Source organism: Pelodiscus sinensis, chromosome 25, assembly GCF_052426305.1.
Source record: "Pelodiscus sinensis isolate ZL-2025 chromosome 25, ASM5242630v1, whole genome shotgun sequence".
NCBI classification, from domain to species: domain Eukaryota; kingdom Metazoa; phylum Chordata; order Testudines; family Trionychidae; genus Pelodiscus; species Pelodiscus sinensis.
Window position 1 is genome coordinate 21,644,446 of NC_143076.1, and position 23,514 is coordinate 21,667,959.

Genomic DNA, 23,514 nt, shown 5'->3' on the forward strand with positions numbered 1-23,514 from the left:
AACATCAGCCAATGGGGGTACAGAAACAAAGGCTACAGGCTGAAGTCTGCAGGACAGTGGCCAGGGCCACTTCCTTTACTGAATTATATTTTTCTAGTGAACACCATAGATGCAGCAGTTACTGGGGGTACTGAAATACACTGTTCAGAGGAGGTTTGTAGGGCAGCAGGTACTGGGGGCTTTGGTTTTATTGAAACAGGTTTTCTAACAGCTGCCTTGGATGGAGGAGCCAGGAATGCACTGGCTTTCCTGAGACTCCCATATTGGGGCATCCTCAGTCCCCTACAAAGAAATCTCTGTGGGACGAGGGAGCCATGGGAGGGGCTTGTGGCTGCCTCATCCCCGTGGACTGGGTCCCACCTCCGGCCTCACTTCTGAGGTGGGGGGAAATCAGCCCCAATTCCCGCTGTCAGCTGGAGCATGGGGGAGGGAGCCTGGGGCAATGTGCCGCTCCTGCCTTCCGCCAGCTGGCTGGAGCATGGGGGAGGGAGGCAGACTGGGGCAATGCACCATCCCAGCCTCATGCTTAGTTGGAGGACCATGAGGGAGTGTGTTTGTACCTTTTACACCCCTGCTGCATACAGGCCTGATCCTGTTATGGGACACACCAGGGTGGGGTTTACACACCTCCACAAATGTGGCTGCACTAAAGATGTTAAATATCAAGTAATTTACTAGTTGATAGTCACTTCTGCATTCCTCCTTTGAAATGTACAAGAGCCCCCGCTGGAAGTCTTGTACATTTCAAAGGAGGAATACCAAACTCCGCCTGCAGCCCAGGGCTAGCAGGAAGTCCCGCTGACTCTGGGCTGCACATGGTGTGCCAGCTTTGAAATATACAAGAGTCCCCAGCTGGGGCTCTTGTGCATTTCAAAGTGGAAGCGCCCTCATGGAGCTTTGATGCGCAGCTGCTTTGAAATGCCACATGGAGCCCAGGGTCAGCTGAGGACTGATCCCAGGTTCCGTGCAGCATTTCCTCAGAACCCAGGCTGATTCCAGGCTCTGTCTGGTTTGAAATGCTATGCTGGGACCCGGGCTCAGCTGGGGAGTCCCCAGCTGCCCCTGGGCTCCATGGAGACGCGGCCCCTTTGAAAGGATGCCTTGGCATTTCAAAGCAGCACTGCATGGAGCTGACCCCAGGCTCCATGTGGTGCTGCCTCTTTGAAACGTTGTGGCGGCGTTTCAAAGGGGCAGCACCGCACAGAGCCCAGATACGGGCTCCGTGCGGCACTGCCTTTTTGAAGTACCCCCTTCTCCCTCCCCCCCCTTTGCTGCCTCTATTTGACAGAGGCAGCAAGGATGGGGGGAAACAACTAGTTGACTCAACTATCCGATAAGCAGATACTCAACTATTCCTTAACATCCTTAGGCTGCACATTAGATTTTGTGGAAACAAAGACAACAGATCACTCCAGTGAAGCTGTGCTTTGGTTGGTGTTAGCTGCGTGTATCCTTGACACTGGGGGGAAAGGCGGGTCCCGCCTTTTCCCTTGTTTAGTTCCTTTGGACAGCTTATTAGGCAACAGTATCTTCAACTCCAAAACTATAATCCTATTACAAACCAGAGGAGGCTCCCTGTGAGCTAGAGTACTGGAGCTTTAACTCAATGGGGTGTAGCCACCAGAAAACAACTGTTACACACTTCATCAAAGCTGAAATTCCATATACTAGAGAGCATGGCATACACATGCAGTAGGCTCACTGATACTCAGACTTCAGGGGTTCAGGAGCCAAATCAGTGACCAACCTAATTCAAAAGAGCCATAGTAGTATGAATTCACTGTTTCATTTGCTATTTTTAATATACATATTTTCTCACAGCAAAATGACCAAGTATTCTACAACTGATAAATAAAAAAGTAAATAGCATCCTGATTGGTTAGTAATGAAATCACAGTGCTGTAATGTCATGTATTGCAAAGAGCTACAGGAGACATATTAGAGATGCTTGCAGCTCCAAACCTCAGTTTGAGTATCACTGCACTAGCTAATGCATAACTCCACAGTACCCTGCCCACCCTGATTAACATTGCCAACCTAACCAGAGGAGCCACGCTATGTAGGAATAGTGGCAGGGTTTCCTATTCTACACAACCCATATTTACCACTTGCCATCTTGCTCCTTGGGCAGAGGGGAACTGACTGCTTCTCTTGTGTCAGAATTGCTCCCATGATGTTCATATGGCTCACATAGGAGTATTTGCTGAGATCCTGTTTTGTATCTGGTACACAGTCAAAGAAAAACATACACTAAAACCAAGAATACACTACACACATCAATCAAACTTGCTCCTCTCTGATGTTTTCAGCTCACTAGCTCTGCTGAAGCAACACATGGAGTCAACCTATCAATAATAACAGAGAATATCTAGGGCTACGTCTAGACTACATGCCTCTGTCGCCAGAGGCATGTAGATTAGGCTACCAGACATAGGAAAATGAAGTGGCGATTTAAATAATCGCCGCTTCATTTAAATTTACATGGCTGCCGCGCCGATCAGCTGTATGTTGGCTCAGCGCAGTAGTCTGGACGCGCGGGTGTCGACATCTAAGGCATTTGTCAACCACCCAGGTATGCCTCCTGGAATGAGGTTTATTCCAAACAAACAGCTGATCGGCTCAGCGTAGCAGACACGTAAATTTAAATGAAGCGGCGATTTAAATAATCGCCGCTTTATTTTCCTATGCCTGGTAGCCTAATCTACATGCCTCTGGCGACAGAGGCATGTAGTCTAGACGTAGCCTAGGTTGTCACTGGTTAGACAGTGCTCTTCTTCTATTGCTACTGTATTATACTTCTTCAGGATTATTATATTTTGCTAACACTCCAGTGTACTTCAGAGCAAGAGACAGGTCAATGTTTGCAAGCAACTGTTATCTATATAAACCATTTATCAGAGAGCAGGAAATATCCTCTAGTGAGTCTCTAAAGCTAAGTTCCAACAAACTCCCAAAGACATTTCACCTCAAAGAGAGGTTTGTTGGTATTCAGCCAAGTTTCTCCTTTCCTTAATTTCTATTTATTCTATTTTCTTCCTTGAAGCATCCTGAAGAAATTCCTTCTCCATGGCATTTACATCCCTTTGCATACTTGTACACAACTGTCACTGCCTCATTTTAGTTAGTTTTACAAGTTCCCAGCTCCTCATGTAGCAGCAAATAAAGTATTCTGAAAGATGATGTTCTCTACAGCACTAGGAAAGCACACCTACAAGACTCACTCTCCATAGTTTAGGGAGCTCTGAACATAGAAATATCAGACAAGAAATACGTATTTTCACATGATTTCCACATAGTTTACAAGCCATTTGTTATTACTCACTACACCCTATCTGATGATGTAAAAAGCACATGGACCCCTCCTAGCATTAACATGCTGCAATGTGCATTTGTGCATGCACTCACACGTATTCTAGAGTGTGCTATGCAAGAGGGAGATAACCAAGCTTTAAAATGGAAAAGGCTTTTACCTTACAAGACAATGGAAAACTCAGATAGGCCATCAGATTAGCAGTTATTTTTTCAGGAGATGGCTGTGGGAAAAATGGAGAGGATGTTTATGAAAAATGCTTGCACCAGACCTTTTTGGCAACAGTTCCACTAGTAGCAGCAATGGTGGAAAACCCTGATACACACTGGAGTAAAAAGTTGACCCATAGACAACCCTCCCAATAAACCAACAACAAAACCCACACCAGTTTCTTATAATATGTATAATCTTTTTGCAAGGAGGCCTAGAAAATACATGGTGGTAGAAATGCTGCCAGCAGCTGCTTATGCCACATCTATGCTAATACTCCTACCACAGAAGCTGTATCACTAGCAGTGTACCTGGTTGAGATTCCCAAAGTCTAGTGAAGTTCAGCTGTGCTCTAAAGGTCATTGTTATAATTATAGTTAATCAACTAGACCTTAGCTGTGGGAATCAAGTTTATGCAAGAGCAGAAGCTAATCCATAGTTAAGGCGGCAGTATTTTCAGTTCTGAGAAGAGTACTTCTAGAGGGGAGGGGAGTTGAACTTACTGCTTATGTTATGAAAACTCTGTACAAACATTAGATATATTTCATATGGGCTGTGAGAATTAAGTGTCATTTCTCCTTCACAGTGGGGAAACTGAGGCACAGGACAGTGACATGACATGACCAAGGTGGTACAGGAAATCACTAAGTGATGAGAAAAAACATGGAAGTCCTGGCTTCTGTGGCAATAATATTTAGCTCTGAAGTTTCTCTGCCGGAACTTCAGTTAGTGAAGAAATCCATAAGATTTTACAAAATGCTAATATAAAAACTATTTGGCCTAAACTATAGTATCTAATGATCTTCTTTAAAATACAGCTAACTTAATTGCAATGAACATGAAATTTGTTCAAATACATTTATTTTCAGCAACTTTTTTCTACTTCTATAAGTTACTCCTGCCAAGTAAGGAAAACAAATCACACCCATCATCCCCAGTAATTCACAGATGCCCAGCATCTCATAGGACAGTTTCTAATGAGGAAATCCAGAGCTACATTTAATTGGTGTAACAGCTACATTTACTGGCTTGCACAGTCATAGAAGGAATAGTTATCTTATTTGAATATAAGAAATATATAAAGAAATGCAAGAGATCATATTTACATAAGTGAAATGCTGAGCAGTTGTTTCCTACAACTTGATCATGGGTGGTAGCCAGTTAAAGTTCCATGAACCATATCCCAACTTTCAAGGCCACTTTTTAAATCAAGGTTTCCCCAGGCCTTTTTGTGAGCCAGCTGATTCCCTGTTCATACCATCTGCATAAGAATTAAACTTGTGAATGAAATTAAGTTTCAACCCTTCTCTGTTTATTTGGCTTGTGGAAATGATCTGAAACAAAACATTGACGTGGAGATCCATTAATGAGAGTCCAGGCAGATTAATGTGTTCTCCAACAGGTTTTTGTGTATTGTCTTTTTGGATATCCGATTTGTATCCATTAATTCTTTCCTGTAGAGACTGTCCGGTTTGGCCAATATACATTGCAGTGGGGGCATTGCTGGCATTTGATGGCATAGATCACTTTAGTGGATCTGCAGTTAAATGAGCCTCTGATTTGGTGGCTGATGTGGTTGGGTCCAGTGATGAAATCGCTAGTGTAGATGTGTGGGCAGAGTTGGCACCAGGACTGATTGCAGGGTGGGTTCTTGGAAGATTATGATGGACCTACAGGATCTATATAAAGCAGGGCTACTCAACTTTGGAAGTCCCGGTGGCCACAATGATACCCACAGCACATGCAGAGCTGTAACTTAAGCATGGTCGCAAATATTTGCAAATAGCTTCTTTCACACAGATGAAGGCAAGACTACACTACTCACAGGCCCCATTTAAGTCAGTTCTGCTGATATTAATAAAATGCAATATTTACCCGATTTCCACCCATATGTCAGCACTTTTAACGAGCAATGACAGTTCAGCAATTTAACTGATAAGACACATTATCAACAGAAGACCATTATATTGATTACTACCTAAGCCCCAGCCCAGACCTTTCTCACCCTGGCCTTACCGCCTGGCTCCACCGCTGCCTCGTTCTCTGTCATGGTCATGAGGGATGGTCAGCAGCCTGAGGACTAAAGGGTTAACTGTACTGAGCCAGGTAGCAGTCAACAAAAAGAAATGCAGGGAGGAATTTCAAACTGGGACAAAGGAATTTTTGGGTTTACCCTCCTTTGTCCCTGGGCAGTTGGCACTCCAGATACTGAGGGGGACAGACAACATGTCCCTCTCCAAGAAGACTCTTCACCATCTGTAAATAGGGCAAAGTCTAGATAAATCCATTAGGTGTTATTGTTTTACGGTTTCGAAATGGGAATCTGATGTCTGTGCATTTAGAAATGGGTTTTCCTCTCTTTTGTAACTAAGTTTTGTTCCCATGGGAAATTCCCCATAAGTTATTAATTGATGGCTCTTATCATCTAGCCAATCCAACTATGCTTGCTAACAGGAGTATTGCTGTGATAATAAAAGTTCTTTCTTTTTTATTAAACTGGTATTGGTTAAGTTCTGTGTCCTGGAAAATCCATCTGTGGGATCTGCATGCCTCTTACTAGGGGATAGCAGCCACAGACTGCAGTTTTTCAAGCTCTTTGGGGAAAAGAGTTTGGGGTGCCCTGGGACTGGTTTCAAGAATCCACCCGTTTGTGGGTTCAAAAGCACTTGATGGTGGCAACAGATTTTTATCCCCAAAATCTAGGTTTTTAAAGATTTTATACCAAAGCCTGCAGAGATAAGGTTCTGGGGTACTTTTGCAGGCCCCCACTTCTGCATTCATCATGCCAGAGCGGGGAATCAGCCCTGACACTCTCTCTCTGCCACATGCGTCTTGCCGCCCCCAGCAGCTCCTGCGCATGAGCCGACATGGCCTGGTTCGGGGAGGCACTGCCACTATGACAGCCGGTGTACTTTGCCACTGCCTTTTGCCACACACCTCCCGGCCAGCCGGCAGCTCCCTTGGACACGCAGACATGGCTCTGCTTGCAGGAATGCGCTGTCACTGTGGCAGACACAGCAGGTGTGCTCTGCTGCACCTTTTGCTGCTCCCCCCTCGTCGTTGTCGGCAACTCTCATGCATGCGCAAACACGGCTTGTGTCACTGCTGCACTGCGCGGCTCTGCTCACAGGGAGGTGTTGCCGCTGTGGCAGACAAAGCAGGTGTGCTCTGCCTCCGCCTGTTGCCACCCCTCCTGCTGGCTGGCAGCTCCTGCACATGCGGCCTGGCTCAAAGCCACGTGACTTGGTGCTCAGCTCGGTGCTGCCACTGGTGCCCCAGCAATGAGGCAGGCAGGTGGCTTGGGAAGCGGCTCAAGGCGCTGAAGGCTGCATGCAAAGGGGCCGGCTACATGCAGCCCATGGGATGTGTAGAAGCTATTTTATGTTTAGCTAGAAGCCATTTTGGCACGTAAACCAAAGTGAACTTTGTGTCACCCCGTAAAAAAGGCCTACAGGATGGTCTATTGGTATGTGTTAATTGGGCTGGTTAGGACAGAAGATGTACTCCCTCGTACCTGTCCGCCATCTTGTTGATAAGGCTTTGTTTTTCCAAATTTAATTGAGAATTTCTGTAATTGGATGCCCTGACGTCAGACTGTTTGGCTAAGGGTATAAAAATACTAGAATTAATTGTATTAGCAGCCTTACTGGGCCCGGCTCTGCTGTGACCACGTTTGGCTCATGCTGTGCTTTATTAATTAATAAAGCTGTTTGTTAGCTGCCTAAACACAAAAAAGCGTGTTTTTGCTTCAACAGATGCATGTTTAGTAGCCCTGATATAGAGCTTCCTTAAAACTGAAATACACACCTGGAGAAGTGAAAAAACAGATCGACAGAGCCAAAAGAGTACCCAGACACGAACTACTTCAAGACAGGCCCAGAAGAGAAAACAACAGACTTCTTAAACCCCTCCAACACATTATCAACAATCTACAACCTATCCTGGAAAATTTCCCCCAAGGTCTCTGAGAGCGAGGGGTAAGGCCAATTCTCGCCTACAGACAACTGCCTAACCTAAAATTCTTTCCAGTAACCATGCAACACACCTCCATCATAATAATCCAGGAACCCACCCCTGCAATCAACCGTGATGCCAACTCTGCCCACACATCTACGCTAGCTGGCAAGGCTTCCCCTGTCCCACTACGTCTGGCACTGGGCCAAGGGTTAAGGGTTTGGAGCCGAGAGGTCACTTACCTGGGCCAGTGGAAGGCAAGATGGCAAGCCCCATCTCCAGCTAGCTACTCCCTTGGTGATGCAGTTGTCCCCGGTGGTCACTCTGCATTAAACCTGGCCCCTGCACTCGATGACCAGAGTGGTGACCAGAGTTGTGAGTATAGCATCCCTCCACTCAGCCCCCTCTCTTTCCATGCTATAGAAAACAATCAAATTCAAGGGCATCCCATTTTCTTGGTCTTGCTTTTAAGTTAGGATTAGAGGAAACTGCATACCAAATTTGGTGGTCAAGCTCTTACCATTTAGTTCTTGAACAAATGGACAGAGACAGACTCACAGACATATGCACAAATCTCTAAAATATATATATAGAGAGATGTAAGCCTCAACTTGGCAGAGGTAAGTACCCATGTAGCAGATATATAAACTCTCTTGTCCAGATCTCCAAAGGTATTTAGGTGTTTAATTTCCAGAAATTAGGCCTTGACAATCTGGTCTAGGAAACTACTTACCTATTTTACAGACAGGGGCTATGTCTAGACTGCAGGCTTCTTTCAGAAGAAGCTTTTCTGGAAGAGATCGTCCCAAAAAACTTCTTCTGAAAGAGAGCATACACACTGTCAAAGCGCATTAAAAAAGCAATCTGCTTTTTCGAAAGAGAGCATCCACAGTGAATGGATGCTATCTTGCATTTAAGATGTGATTACTATGGTTGGAGTAGCCACCAGGGTACCTGTGCTTTTTCCTCTTTCCTCTTCTTTCAAAAGAACTCCCTCTTTCCTGTCCACACACACCTTTTTCCAAAAGAGCTCTTTCGGAAAAAAGTTTCTTCCTTGTCGAAAGAGGTGTACCAATGTTGGAAAAATCCCTCTGTTCTTTCGATTTTTTCTGAAAGAATGAAAATGAAGTGTGAACGTAAGTGAAGTTTTTTCGGAAAAATGGCCATTTTTCCAAAAAAACTTTATCAGGTAGACATGGCCTGGATGTGAGACTTGTCTACATATAAACTACTTAGGGTGTACTGCTGTAGAAATTAAGTTAAGATTTTACCTACGCTGTGAGGGGTTCCTGTTGGTGTAGGTCAGTGGTCTCCAACCATTTGGAGCTGCCAGGCGCCAGGGGGTGGGGCCATTGGCCCGCCGGATGCCAGAGGGTGGGAACACTCGTGCGCCCGGGGGCAGGGCCGCGCATACACCACACCCCCATGAGCCACTTGCCTGGGGCCAGCAACCCTATGCGCCGTGTGGCCATGGGTGGAGCCGCCCATTCGCCGCAAGCCTGGGACCGGCGCTCTCCAGAGCCACGCAGCCAGGGCCAGCACCCCCCATAGCTGCGCGCCCAGAACCGGCACCCCCCCATAGCTGCGCGTCCGGGGAGGCCAATGCGCTGTGCGCCCGGGGCCAGCGCCCCCCCATGCACGCATCATGCGCCCAGGGCTGGCGCCGCATATGTGCGGTGCGCCTGAGGTCAGCATCGCGCATGCGCCACGCGCCCGGGGCAGGGCCAGCCTACTTTAGTGTGTGCAGAAGTAAGACCTTATTTAATTATTTTAATCACTAGCATTATTTTATATGAAGCAATAACCATATAAAATATTATAATATACTTTGCTGCTACATGTGAAAATTGTGACTGTTCCATCTACTACATATCTGAGATAGAAAAACTTTAAAAACAACAAATAATCTAATAGCACCTTAAAGACTGACAAAATATGCAGGTGGTGGTATGAGATTTCGTGGGCATCTGAAGAAGTGGGTTGTGCCCATGAAAGCTCATGATACCATCTACATGTTTTGTTAGTCTTTAAGGTGCTACTAGACTATTCATTGTTTTTTAAGTTTTTCTAGTTACAGGCTAACTTGGCTACCTCTCTGAAATATTTGAGATAGTTTGTCTGTATGTCTGTTGAAGAACTCCTCCTAAATGGTAAGAGCTAGGACATACCGTTTCCTCTTATATCTTAAAACACGGTAAGGGGTTTGCTTGTGCCAGGAAAATGAGACATGCCTAGAATGGGATTGCTTCTCATAAAACCATACAGAAAAGAAACAGAATCACCAGGCAGGTGAAAGGGGCTGTGCCTGTCTGGGACTGACTCAGCCCCAAGCCTCCCACCTCCCAGGCACCCTTTGGGAAGGGAAGGGAAGGGGGACTAAAACCCCTCCTCCCCCCCATTCATATGGGAAGTAGGGATGTTAAATTTAGATTAATTAACTAATTGAATAGTCAATTGGATCTCCATCAACTATTTGATTAGTCTATAAAGCTGCCTCTGCCTTTGAATTGTAGCAAGAACCCTGCCTGGCTCTTGCTACAGTTCAAAAGTGGAAGCCCTGGAGGGAGCCCCACGCTCCCTGCAGCGCCTCAGCCTTTGAAATGTATAAGAGCCCCAGTGGAGTGAATCCCCTGTGCTACAACAAACACTTGAACTCAGTTCTCCCCCTTTCAGGGGCAGGGAGGTGACCTAGCCACCAAGAGTTATTCTAGGTGGAGGTGCTTTCAGTCTCCCCTACTGAACTCATTACATCTTGTATAAAAAACTAAATATTCATGGAAGCAGGAACTGGAACTAGTGTCATCGTCCCCATTCCCTTGAGTTCCCCAGTTAGAAGGCTAGAATCATTCCCCTGCCTCTTCTCTCTTTGGCTCAACAAATATTTAGGTATTTAATACAAAGTGGAACAGCTTCCATAGGAGATTATTAGAACCCCCATCCTGGGGGTTAGGGCATTCACCTGGCATGGGGAAAGACCTTGGTTTTTAAGTCATTGCTCAGCTCAGAGAATCAAACTGAGTCTCTCCTATCCACACGAATAGCTTATCCAGGTTGGGTATAACTGGCACACCGCAGTTACCAGCGCCTGTTCTTCTGGGGTTTGGAGAATGGAAGCTCATTGTAAATCTATCCCTTTGTTCCAGAAGGCGGGTGTTAAAATGTCCCAAAACTAAACAGCATTAGGCCCGAAGTGGCTTTTCCCCACTTCTGGATTCATTGCAACCCAGCGCCTGTAAAGCAGGCAGATTTTCACGGGTAAAGGCGGGCTTCGGAGATATGGCCACGTCAGCATCCTCCTCGCTTCCGCCACGGCCCAAAACAAGCTGTACCTGACATGCGCCTTGGCCAGTGGCTCTTGCGGGCACCAGGCGCTCGGGCGGGCTCTGCAGAGAGACGGGAGGGCCGGGCCAGGCGCTCGGGCAGGCTCTGCAGAGAGACGGGAGGGCCGGGCCAGGCGCTTGGGCGGGCTCTGCAGAGAGAAGGGAGGGCCGGGCCGGGCGCTCGGGCGGGCTCTGCAGGGAGGAGGGAGGGCCGGGCCGGCGCTCGGGCGGGCTCTGCAGAGAGACGGGAGGGCCGGGCCGGGCGCTCGGGCAGGCTCTGCAGAGAGGAGGGAGGGCCGGGCCGGGCCGGGCGCTCGGGCGGGCTCTGCAGAGAGAAGGGAGGGCCGGGCCGGCGCTCGGGCGGGCTCTGCAGAGAGGAGGGAGGGCCGGGCCGGGCGCTCGGGCGGGCTCTGCAGAGAGAAGGGAGGGCCGGGCCGGGCGCTCGGGCGGGCTCTGCAGAGAGGAGGGAGGGCCGGGCCGGGCGCTCGGGCGGGCTCTGCAGAGAGGAGGGAGGGCCGGGCCGGGCGCTCGGGCGGGCTCTGCAGAGAGGAGGGAGGGCCGGGCCGGGCGCTCGGGCGGGCTCTGCAGAGAGGAGGGAGGGCCGGGCCGGCGCTCGGGCGGGCTCTGCAGAGAGACGGGAGGGCCGGGCCGGGCGCTCGGGCAGGCTCTGCAGAGAGGAGGGAGGGCCGGGCCGGGCGCTCGGGCGGGCTCTGCAGAGAGAAGGGAGGGCCGGGCCGGGCGCTCGGGCGGGCTCTGCAGAGAGAAGGGAGGGCCGGGCCGGGCGCTCGGGCGGGCTCTGCAGAGAGACGGGAGGGCCGGGCCGGGCGCTCGGGCGGGCTCTGCAGAGAGACGGGAGGGCCGGGCCGGGCGCTCGGGCAGGCTCTGCAGAGAGACGGGAGGGCCGGGCCGGGCGCTCGGGCGGGCTCTGCAGAGAGAAGGGAGGGCCGGGCCGGGCGCTCGGGCGGGCTCTGCAGAGAGAAGGGAGGGCCGGGCCTGGCGCTCGGGCGGGCTCTGCAGAGAGAAGGGAGGGCCGGGCCGGGCGCTCGGGCGGGCTCTGCAGAGAGACGGGAGGGCCGGGCCGGGCGCTCGGGCGGGCTCTGCAGAGAGACGGGAGGGCCGGGCCGGGCGCTCGGGCGGGCTCTGCAGAGAGACGGGAGGGCCGGGCCGGGCGCTCGGGCGGGCTCTGCAGAGAGAAGGGAGGGCCGGGCCGGGCGCTCGGGCGGGCTCTGCAGAGAGAAGGGAGGGCCGGGCCGGGCGCTCGGGCAGGCTCTGCAGAGAGAAGGGAGGGCCGGGCCGGGCGCTCGGGCGGGCTCTGCAGAGAGGAGGGAGGGCCGGGCCTGGCGCTCGGGCGGGCTCTGCAGAGAGGAGGGAGGGCCGGGCCGGGCCGGGCGCTCGGGCGGGCTCTGCAGAGAGAAGGGAGGGCCGGGCCGGGCGCTCGGGCGGGCTCTGCAGAGAGAAGGGAGGGCCGGGCCGGGCGCTCGGGCAGGCTCTGCAGGGAGGAGGGAGGGCCGGGCCGGGCGCTCGGGCAGGCTCTGCAGGGAGGAGGGAGGGCCGGGCCGGGCCGGGCGCTTGGGCGGGCTCTGCAGGGAGGAGGGAGGGCCGGGCCGGGCCGGGCGCTTGGGCGGGCTCTGCAGGGAGGAGGGAGGGCCGGGCCGGGCCGGGCGCTTGGGCGGGCTCTGCAGAGAGAAGGGAGGGCCGGGCCGGGCGCTCGGGCAGGCTCTGCAGGGAGGAGGGCCGGGCCGGGCGCTCGGGCAAGGCGCTTTCCGTGGGCAGCGATGGCGCCGAGGGGCGATGTTGTCGCCGCCACGTGCCAGGGACCTGAGGGAACCACTTACCGCGGGCGGGGCCGGAGTCCGCCCCGCCCCGCCCCGCCCCGCCCGTCCTGAGGTTCCCTGGCGCGCGCCACCAGGTGCCTGAGGCGGGAAACGGGAGCGGCGCGCGCTAGGGCTGCCGCCAGGGCGCGCTGTTCCCACTCGGAGCGGAGGTGACGCAGCTGCTGGAAGATGGCGGCGGCCGCGCGGCCGGGCTCCTAGCGCCGCCATGGGGGTGTTTTACTGCCCGCTGTGCCGCCTCACCGCCTTCGCGGGCCGGCGCCACCTCTACAGCGGCGGCCACCGTCGGCGGCTGCGGGAGGCGCTGGGCCGGCTGCAGGCCAAGGTGAGAGGCGGGCGCCGGCTGGGAGAGAAGGGAACCAGGCCGTGGGGGCCCGGACCTGCCCGTGCCCAGCTCAGGGCCTAGACGCGCCTCCGCCGACCAAGCAGGCGTCACACAGCGCCCTTGTGGCGGGACGCCCGAGCATGCGCAGTGGAGCGGGAGTAAGGGCCGCCAGGGGAGCCCCCTTGCGGGAGCGCAGGGCCTCGCTGTCCTGAGAGGGGAGGGCAGGTCCGCGGTGGGGCGCGAGTGTCAGTGAAGCTGCGATGTCCCCTGAGCTTGGCCGCCATTAGCTGTGCGGCGCGACCCGTCCCGGTCATCGCCATGGCTACGAATGCCAAAGCCAATCGAAGGCGAAGTCTTCGCTGGAAAAAAAGCGTCTCGCGCACCGCTCGTTAGCTCACGTGGGAGCCGATTCTGTGCGGTCTCCATGTAAACGCCGCAAAGCCCTAATGTCCTCATTAACGTTTCACCATCACAGAGCATGTGGGAAAGAAGAGTATCACAAAGATCTGCTCTGGCCTTTCCTAAGGTTTGTGTGGGAAAGCTGAGACTAGTTCAAAGGACTAACTGGGTGGGGAGCATGAGACAAATACATTCATAATAGGCATAAGGCCTCTTTCAAATTCATGATGGGATTATAGGGGCTAGAATAGTTTCATTTTTTGTCAAGAGCCTCAGCATAAAAGTTTGGTAACCAGCAGCTATTTCACTTGTCTTCCCTCCATTAATCAGGTGCAATTGGCTCGGAAGATGATTAAAAATGCTGTGGTTGTGAAGTATGAGGCAGTGGAGCATGAGCAACTCTTCTGGTGTGTCTGCTGCAAGCAGGAGGTGAAAAAGCACCTGAGCCATGGAAGCCTGACAGTGCTGTATGGGGGACTTCTGCAGCACATGGCCAGGTAGGGTGTCTTGATGCCTGTCTGCATCCTGGATATTGTGTTGTTTATACTTTGCATAGGCACAGCCTCTCAACCCTGAGATACAGAGATGAAGTGATATCCTTCAAATCATATTGAGTCAGTTAACAGAATTCCTGTGCTGTTGAAGTTTCTTACAGCCCTATGTTTATTCCTGCCCTTGCCCCTGACTTGCTATGTGATTTTGGGCAAGTCAGTTCTCTAACCTCCATGATTTGACATAGAGATTTTGAGAACGAGCTGTAAAGTGTTTGATGCAAGGTGCTTAACAATACATGAGCAGTTTTCTGCATTTGTCCCTTAGTGTCTGTGCACACTTTTAAGAAATAATCTTATTTACATACTGAATCTAAACTAAGTGCCTCGTAGGGGGTGTCAGTGACCATTTATGGAATTATGGTTCTGAAAGAAAACCACGACTTAAAATCCACTACCCTAACAGCACGTACAACTTTAAACTGGTAAATTATTTGTAACTCTTCCAGTATTATTATCCACTAATAATATTTTAATGATAAACTTAAACAACAACAAATGGTCTGGTAGCTCTTTATAGACTAACAAAACATGTATATGGTATCATGAGCTTTCATGGGCACAGCCCACTTCTTCAGATGACTGGCTCATCTAAAGAAGTGGGTTGTGTCCACAAAAGCTCATGATACCATCTACATGTTTTGTTAGTCTGTACAGGATAAACTTAAAAAACAACATATGATTTGGTAACACTTTATAGACTAACTTGGCTACCCCTGAAGCTTCTGAATACTTTAATGGTAAGTCTGTAATATTTTACTTCTAAAAAAAATCACTCAAAGGAAGTACCAGCTCTTTATAGCTATGTTGAGAGAACATGTGGCTGTTCCATAAACCTTTTTGTATTAAAGTTTGGTTGCTCAAAGACAGATTTCATTAGCTTTTGGTGGACTAAATTGTGAGCTACAGGGAGGAGAAACGCTCAACACTCTACAGCTACAGTGATGACCATAATGCAAGTAGCAAGGGAGAGAGATGTGCTCTCTGTGTCTTTCTTGGCTTCTGGGACTCAGCCAAAATGCTACATTAGAAAAGAACATGAACCAAACATCAAAGTTTAGCAGTGTTTGACATCTAAATACCCCTTTGAAATGAACTTTGTTACTGACCTTTTTAAACAAACTATAACCTGAAATCAGGTTTGCACAAAATACAAAATTTTTATTCGACTTTATTGCTTTGTCATGTAATCACTTTATCTGAGATAAGTTAGTAAAGGAAACGTATACCAGTTATTGTGTTCTTTACTTAGTTTAGATTGGGAGTTCAGGTTTTAAATGATTTAATTAAACTTGGTTTTATTCTTTTAAAGCCTGGAGCATAAAAAAGAAGCCAACAAGTTCTGGTGGGAGAACAAAGCGGAAGCAAAATTAAAGGAGCAGTTTCTGATTTCCCCTGAGGACTATGAGCAGTATGTAGGCACCTTGTCTCTTTCTTTGCTTAGGAGTATAGTATTTGCTACATTAGATCAAACTATTGATACAAAATTCTTTGAGGCAGATGTTTCAGTGTGTATAATTGTGGTGTTGTATAAATAAATAATTAGCCCAGACTCCTGCCTTAAGCAGCAATCAATATCTGATACCATTCTCCCCTGCATCTGGCCAGTTACATTGTGTTAGAGATACTTTACGGACTTCCCCAAGCGATCACCTCACCCTGTGAAGCAGAAGATTTGCTCACTCTCTATTAGCATAATTGTAAAAAACCGGTGTTCATTCCAGTCATAGATACATTGCAGATTCGATAATTTACCATTCATCGTGGCTTATCTTCCATGCGCTTATCAACCAGTAACTCATTAATCCTAACGGGGTCCTTGCAAATCCAAAATGGGAAACTGAGACATGGGGACCAACCAGCTAAGTAGTAGTTCTACAGAAAAGGACCTGGGGGTTACAGTGGATGAGAAGCTGGATATGAGTCAACAGTGTGCCCTTGTAGCCAAGAAGGCTAATGGCATATTAGGTTGCATTAAGAGGAGCATTGCCAGCAGATCCAGAGATGTGATTATTCCCCTTTATTTGGCATTGGTGAGGCCACATCTGGAGTATTGCGTCCAGTTCTGGGCTCCCCACTACAAAAAGGATGTGGACGCATCGGAGAGGGTCCAGCTGAGGGCAACCAATATGAATAGGGGGCTGGAGAATATGACCTATGAGGACAGGCTGAGGGAGTTGGGTCTGTTTAGTCTGGAGAAGCAAAGAGTGAGGGGGAATATGATAGCAGCCTTCAACTTCCTGAAGGGAGGTTCCAAAGAGGATGGAGAGAGGCTGTTCTCGGTAGTGACAGATGGCAGAACAAGGAGCAATGGTCTCAAGTCGTGGTGGGAGAGGTCCAGGTTGGATATTAGGAAAAACTATTTTACTAGGAGGGTAGTGAAGCACTGGAATGGGTTACCTAGGGAAGTAGTGGAGTCTCTATCCATAGAGGTGTTTAAGTCCCGGCTTGACAAAGCCCTGGCCGGGTTGATTTAGATGGGATTGGTCCTGCCTAGAGCAGGGGGCTGGACTTGATGACCTTCTGATGTCTCTTCCAGTTCCATGATTCTATGATAAGGGAATGGTTTGAGAACATGATCTTGGTAACTAATTGACCATTCATTAACAGTGGAAAATAGGTCAATGGAGGGATGATAGGAGTTACTATAGAGAACTTTCTGGGTGTCTGGCTGGTGAGTCTTGCCCACATGCTCAGGGTTTAGCTGATCGCCATATTTGGGGTCGGGAAGGAATTTTCCTCCAGGGCAGATTGGCAGAGACCCTGCAGGTTTTTCGCCTTCCTCTGTAGCATGGGACACAGATCTCAGCTGGAGGATTCTCTGCATCTTGGGGCCTTTAAAGTATTTGAAGGCTTCAATATCTGAGACATAGGTGAGAGGATTATTCTAAGAGGGGTGGGTGAGATTCTGTGGCCTGCACTGTGCAGGGGGTCAGACTAGATGATCATAATGGTCCCTTCTGACCCTAAAGTCTGTGAATCAGTGTCAGAATTTGAGGTAGAAATTCTAGGGTTTCCAGCTCCTAGCATTTCAGCTATCAGACTATAGCATGACACAAAAGTGACTGATCTCTCAAATACTTTTTAAGGTTCAAATCATCACTTGTCAAAGCTCTGGATGTTTATGAAGAAAGAGAGGATGAAGTCATTAAAGAGGTGAACAGAGACGACCTACATGTGTTGTGCCTGACTTACCTGCTTGCTTTGCCTTTTGTCCTCATCCTATATCTTGCTTCATTCAATTCCAGATGGCATCCCATATTCGAAAAGTGGAGCAGAGCAGACAGGAAATGGTACATGCTGTCTTAGAGGTTTGTTTTCCCAGGATTCACCTGAGCAGTATCCAGCAAATGATTGTTTCCACAAGCCCCCCTGAGTTCTTATAGATGGCTGTTATCTGCATTATTTGTTATGTTGAAACTACATACTATTTACTTCTAACAACTTGTTTTTTCACCTACCATTGGGGAAGTTCTTATATGACAATTGATAGGACTGCTGCTCTTTACACATCTCTGGCTTAATTTAGCTGTAATTATCAGTGTGGGTTCTTTCAGGATAGGGTTAGGTGTGGGTGACAGAGAAGGAATCTGGAATACAGTGTCCTACTTTACCTGCACTGTGGAATACTAGACACTTAAATACCATTCTTTATAAGTTATTAATATAAACATTCCTGCAGTGGAACCAGATATATCCTCTTGATGGGAACTCAGTCTTGCACTTACATAGGATGAAATCTGTTAGGTCTTTTGACTGCACTCAAACAAAATAAATAGTTATTGGCCCTTTTATCTTTTTAAAAAGTACAAAATCTGTTTGACTCCATAGAAGGAGTATTGAGGTATTGTAGATTTATGCAATGACTCCAGTTCAAATTGTTTAGATTACAGATAAAAAAATATTGCACTTTAACTGCTGTTGCTGTAGACACAGTGGGATCCTCAAGTCTGGCTGCATCCTTATCAACAATAAATATTCTGTCATTCAAGCCTACTTTACAATTCTGTTGGTGATTCACGAGCCAGTGAAAAGCCAGTTCCCTCTCTGTATTTGTTTTCCCTTGCTAGCAATCCAGAGCCAGGGCAAACTAAAACACAGTTAACATCTACACTGAAAATTCCCACTATCCTTGCCTCCAGAACACAAACATGAATGTATCGTTCCTAGATGTTTTAATAGAACAGGAAAGGCCTTCCTGTTAAATACCAGAAAAAATGTTTATTTTTCCTGAATCAAACTCAGCCTGAGACAGACAGAGAATTTTGTGATGAACCTTCTGCCATCAGCACACCTGGAGGGCACAAAAGGTAAGACAGTTGCCTTTTATATTATCATATATTGTCTTCTCTGCTTAAGAGTTTTGTTTTTTGGTGAAATACTGAGCAGCAATTATCTAGTTTTACTGTTAACTTGACCAGTGTAGTGTCAATGACTTTTGCTTTCTCTGTTGCTATCAGTTTACTATCTGTTGCTCACCTTTGGCTACCTGCAAGCCCCTAAGTATACTAGAACAAACAATGTAATAGCTTCAGAGGGGTAGCCGAGTTAGTCTGTAACAGGAAAAACTTAAAAAACAACAAATAATCTAGTAGCACCTTAAAGATTAACAAAACATGTAGATGGTATCATGTCACACTCACACACTGTCTGTTATTCTCATAAACACACACTATCCATCAGTCTCATCTCCCTACCTACCACATACATGGGGGATTGTTATTTCTTTTAGGCTATGTCTACACTGGAGGCTTCTTGCACAAGTATGGCCATTCTTGCGCAAGAATCCGCAGAGCGTCCACAGTGCCTTCCCGCTCTTGCGCAAGGAAATTTACACTACGGCGTGGTAAGAAGGCTTCTTACGCAAGAGCTATGCTCTTTTTTTAACAGGTGTAAGCCCTCCTGCGCATGAGGGCAGTGTGGACACTGGGCAGGGATTTCTTGCGCAAGAAAGCCCTATGGTTAAAATGGCCATCAGAGCTTTCTTGCACAAGAGAGTACTCTTGTACTCTTCTGCAAAAGTACAGCTCGCACGTGGCAGTGTGGACGTTTTCTTGCGCAAGACCTCTTGCGCAAGAACCCTTGCGCAAGATGCCTCCAGTGTAGACATAGCCTTACTGTTTTCAAAGTGTTAGTTTTGTTTTTTGATTGGTCTGTGCATTTCATTTCTCTCTTATGCTTAGATTTAATTCTTTGAGTAGTGAGTTCTAAAACACCTAATGGGTTGTGTCTGGAGTAATTATCCCTGTAGTAATTGCTGCTCCTCGAAGTGGCTGACATGTCCCTGCAGCTCCTGAGAGAGGCAAAGCAGGGGTCTCCACATGTTGTCCTTGTCTGCAGACACCACTCCTGCCACTCTCATTGATCAATAATGGGGAGCCTTGGCCAGTAGAAGCTGTGGGCTCAGTGCTTGTAGATGAGGGGCAGCACATGGCACCATAGAGCTACTGCTGTATGTGTCAGCTGCTTTTGGGAGTGGTTCAGGGCCAGGGCAGGAGTAAGGCTGCCTTACCGCTATCTCAGTTAAATGGTGTCCAGCCAGAGCCTGCTTCCTGAACCCCTATCCTATCCCAGCCCTGAACCTCCTCCTGCCCCAGACATGTGTCCCTATGCACCCAAACTCCTTCCCAGAGCTTGCACCCTGAAACCACTCCTGGACCCTTATCCCCTGCCCTGGGCTAAACCCCGGAGCCCCACCCACACTCCAAATTCCTTGGCCCCAGTCCAGAGCCTGCACCCCATCTCTCTAACCCAGTCTAGTGAAAGTGAATGAGGTTTGGGGAGGAAGGGGGATGGACTGAGCAGGGTGAGGCCTTGGAGAAGGGCCTCAGAGAAGGGGTGGGAAGGAAGTGGAAAAAGTGATCTTGTGGTTCAAGCTTGGAGACCACTGTACTAGACTATTTGTCTATTTGACAATTTAATGTTAAGGTGAATATTGTCCTGTCTCCAAAGGGATGTTAAGGACTAATCTCTGCACAGAACTAATGCTTTATAAATGCTAATTATTGTCCGCTGATGAATGTCATTAAAAATCTCCAAACTTGAACATAGGCATTGAAGTTTTTATACCTTATCGCTACATCTACACTACATGCTTCTTGCGCAAAAACAGTTTTGCGCAAGAGTTCTTGTGCAAACTTGCACAAGAGAGCGTCCACACTGCCATGTGCTTTTGTGCAAGAGATGTACTTTTGCACAAGAGTTCATAGCAGTGTGGACGCTCTCTTGCACAAGAAAGCTCTGATGGCCATTTTAGCATTAGGGGTTTCTTGTGCAAGAAATTCATGTTGCGTGTCTACACTGCCTTCTTGTGGAAGAGCTCTTGCGCAAGAGGGCTTATTCCTCATGGGGAGAGGAATAACTCTTCTGGAAGAAGCCCTGTTTTCTGACACTTTACTGTGTAAATCTACTTGCACAAGAATGTGCATGCAGTGTAGACGGTCTGCAAGTTTTTGCGCAAGAACAAGTGTTCTTGCGCAAAAAGCCTGCAGTGTAGATGTCGCTTATCTGTATCCCATAACTTGTATTTAACAATTCCATGGAATAGATTGAAACACATTTGTTTTCTTGCTGTTGTCTGGGTTCTAAATACTGTATCTGGCAGACTGTTTTGGTTCCTGTGTTCTAGTGACTTCAACATCACTGAAGAGGAAGAGCAGCTTGACCCAAGTGCAATTCAGACAACACCTGATTTAGATTGGATGGATGAAGACCATGCTCTGACTTTTATTGGCCACCAGGTAGAATTGCAGTAGGCCTTAGACTCATTTTCCTTTTTTTAGGGGTACTGGTAATACAGATCATAGCCAATGGCATTTATACTTTTAGCTGCTGGTTAGAATCAATTAGTTTACAGCAGGGGTGGGCAATAATTTTTGATGGGGGGCCACTCCAAGAATTTGGTAAGTGGTCAAGGGCCACACTCTTCCCTGATATTAACAAAGGAGGTGTGAGGCCTGGGATAGAGGTTGGGTGCAGAAGGGAGCGTGGGGTAGGGTATTGGGCTGCAGGTTCTGGGTGGGGGATATGGATTCTGATGAGGATTCTGACTTGGAGGAAGGATGTATGAGGGCGGTGCAGGGTCTGGAAGGGGGTTGTAACCTGGGGCAGAGGTTTAGACTGTGACAGGACAGGATGCAGTTGTGCCCTGGAACAGGGAATTGAGATTCAGGATATGGGTGGGAGAGGAGGAATGTGCAATGTTTGGTTTGGGACCTGGGGCAGAGAGTTGGGGTACAGCAGGGGGTAGGGTACCCCTGCCTTCCACTCCTGCATGCTATTGAAAGCAGCCTGCTGTGGGGCCAATGTGCATCTGTGTGTGCCCCGTCCCCCTTCAGGTGGGGATCCCCATGCTGGCTATCTTGCAGGCATGGCCATGTATCTCCACCCAGTGGGAGCTGCAAGATAATAGTTTGAAGGGTTGTATTTTGCCTACCCTGGTTTATAAAGTTCCCTAATGTTATAGTGGCTGACCAAGCATGGTGGTGGATTTCAGTAATACACTGAAAATGAAAGATCCTTAGAACAGGCTAATCTGTTAAATCATGGGTTCCCAAACTGGGGTATGTGAAGAAGTTCCAGTGGGGGCTGCGAGGCAAACCAGCCTCCTCCCCCCTCAAGTTTTGCTGCCCTGGCCAGTTCCTTTTTTTTTCCCCTCAACAAGTTTTGCTGCTTTGGGGGGGGTGAGGGTTTTTCAAAAATCAAAAAGGGGGTGTGATGCCAAAAAGTTTGGGAACCACTGTGTTAAATTATAGAGGGAAAGACTTCCCCTGTTTTCTTTATTGCAGTTTCATCCAGAAAGGGCATTACAAATGGAATTCAGTTCCCCTGAGCTGCTTATTTTCAGTTATCAGATTCCCTTTGTATATTTCCTCATACAAGCTTAACTAATAATTATTAACTTACTGTTTTTAGAGTGTTCTGGGGGAAAGTTAAGTTGCTATTTTAATCATACATTTCTGATTGGGATTATTTTATTTTTGTAAACAGGAATCAGACGGGAAAGGAAATGTTCACACAGGTACATGTTTATTGCCAGGGTTCCGCTTTTACAAGCTCATCAAATATTTCTAGGTTCTGAATGCAACAGCAGACTAAGTAACTTTAAAAGAAATTGAGATAGCAAGATAAAGATTCTGAAACCTGGTTCAGACAGCCTTTTCATATTAGAATGGGTGTGGAGCAAGATCTGTCTTATAATGGAAACTTTGAAACTAAGATTGCAAAGTACGAACTGTTGCTTAGTCCTTTCTTTTCTCCACAAAAGAAGCAGCACAAAGTATTGTAATTCCAGGAGAGAGCCATTTCACCACTGATTTCTTAGGGAAACCCTGTCTACAGAAGTGTGGGGGCATTTTTACCATCCCCTCTCCCTTGGCCTATATTTAGGGTTATTTCAGTAGCCAAGCACGTTCTCCCTGACCTCCTAGGTGCCAAACCTCCCTGGCTGATGCAGGACAAAGAGGATTTTGGAAATAAACAGCAGATTGGACCTTCTTATGAGGAATTTCTCATGGAAAGTAAGTGGCTTTAAATATATCAATACTAGTTTTTAAACTAATTTTAGTTAAAAAGCAAGTCAATGTGCACACAGAATCTGAGGAATTAAGTGTGACAAGTCTGTTTAAAAGACGAAGTGATGCAGAGAGTAGATGACATACATTAAACACTGCAGACAGCCTAAGTAATAATGGTATTCTGATAATCCTGAAGATAAATTCCAGTTAGTTAATAGATTGCCACTTTTTCTGCAACTATCTAAAATGCTTGATGAATTCAGGCTAGAACCTGTTCACTTTCTCTGAACTAACAATTCTTAGAGGAGAAGCAGAAGTTGAAAAAGCTTCCTGCAGATCGTGTTGGGGCCAACTTTGATCACACCTCTCAGACAGGTGAAGGGTGGCTTCCTTCCTTTGGACGGGTCTGGAATCATGGCAGGAGATGGCAGTCTAGGTAAGGATCTGAATACAATGGGTTAACATTTAAATTCAAGATTCTTTGTAAGAAAAGGACTTCTGCCACGATTACTGATAGTGGTAATAACATGTATCTGAAACAGATGTCTTGGTGCAAGTAGAAGGAGTTAGAGGCAAGGCTCCACATATTGAGCATTTAAGTCCTATTACTGAAGTGTCTCACTCACATACCTCCCAAGGTACTGGGTCTGCTGCAACAGAGTGCACTAATGTAACTAGAACTTTACCTAGATGTGCTCCATTAAAACTTCAACCATATGGTGTAGTGACTCATGTTCTCTCTCAAAGCTGACTCCATTGATATCTTTTTCAGACATCAGTTCAAAGCTGAATCAAGCAAAGAAAAGGACAGGCAAAGGAAGACCCGGCAAAGACCAATCTTAAGTTCAATGAAAAAAGGCACAGCTTAGTAATTACACACTAAATGTATTACAGGTAACCCTATGTTAAGGCTGTTCTTATGTATGTTATGTTTACCAATTTATAAGCTAGATGTATTAAACTTATGGAACTCTTGTACTTAAGTTTGTTAAAACTAAGTGGGTTGTTGCTGTTCTGTCCCACAGAGTAGGAGTCTAAGAGTTCTTTGGCCAGAGCTATCAGCATCACAGAATAAAAGATATCCTCATAAGCCTCTT

General features: G+C 47.8%; 2 protein-coding genes across 3 annotated transcripts in view; one reads left to right on the forward strand and one right to left on the reverse strand.

Moving 5' to 3' along the window:
• The window catches only part of LOC142820529 (uncharacterized), a 90,204-nt gene extending 77,368 nt beyond the window's left edge, over nucleotides 1–12,836 (reverse strand). The window contains exons 1-5 of the mRNA XM_089773286.1: nucleotides 12,701–12,836; nucleotides 10,804–12,422; nucleotides 8,429–8,583; nucleotides 8,208–8,293; nucleotides 3,471–3,533 (exon numbers count right to left, since the gene is read on the reverse strand). Coding sequence (XP_089629412.1) covers nucleotides 3,523–3,533; nucleotides 8,208–8,293; nucleotides 8,429–8,583; nucleotides 10,804–12,422; nucleotides 12,701–12,836 — 2,007 coding nt within the window. The 3' untranslated portion in view covers nucleotides 3,471–3,522. The remainder of the gene's footprint in view (nucleotides 1–3,470; nucleotides 3,534–8,207; nucleotides 8,294–8,428; nucleotides 8,584–10,803; nucleotides 12,423–12,700) is intronic.
• CENATAC (centrosomal AT-AC splicing factor) lies at nucleotides 12,684–23,395 on the forward strand. 2 transcript variants are annotated; one of them, XM_075909689.2, is made up of 11 exons: nucleotides 12,684–12,951; nucleotides 13,681–13,847; nucleotides 15,214–15,312; nucleotides 16,991–17,057; nucleotides 17,150–17,212; nucleotides 18,147–18,211; nucleotides 20,530–20,641; nucleotides 21,891–21,921; nucleotides 22,331–22,420; nucleotides 22,721–22,853; nucleotides 23,190–23,395. In XM_075909689.2, the coding sequence occupies exons 1-11, from the start codon at nucleotides 12,835–12,837 to the stop codon at nucleotides 23,284–23,286; spliced, it is 1,041 nt and encodes a 346-aa protein (XP_075765804.2). In that variant the 5' UTR covers nucleotides 12,684–12,834; the 3' UTR covers nucleotides 23,287–23,395. The 2 variants fall into 2 exon arrangements, with proteins under 2 accessions (XP_075765804.2, XP_089629346.1); XM_089773220.1 differs by lacking the exon at nucleotides 12,684–12,951 and adding an exon at nucleotides 13,096–13,477.
• Nucleotides 23,396–23,514: the final 119 nt, after the last annotated feature.

Coding starts and splice junctions, on each gene's coding strand:
- CENATAC (XM_075909689.2), top strand. CDS start 12,835: ATGGGGGTGTTTTACTGCCCGCTGTGCCGCCTCACCGCCTTCGCGGGC. Junction 20,642..21,890: donor TGACTTTTATTGGCCACCAG/GTAGAATTGCAG, acceptor TTTTGTAAACAG/GAATCAGACGGGAAAGGAAA. Junction 22,854..23,189: donor GGCAGGAGATGGCAGTCTAG/GTAAGGATCTGA, acceptor TATCTTTTTCAG/ACATCAGTTCAAAGCTGAAT.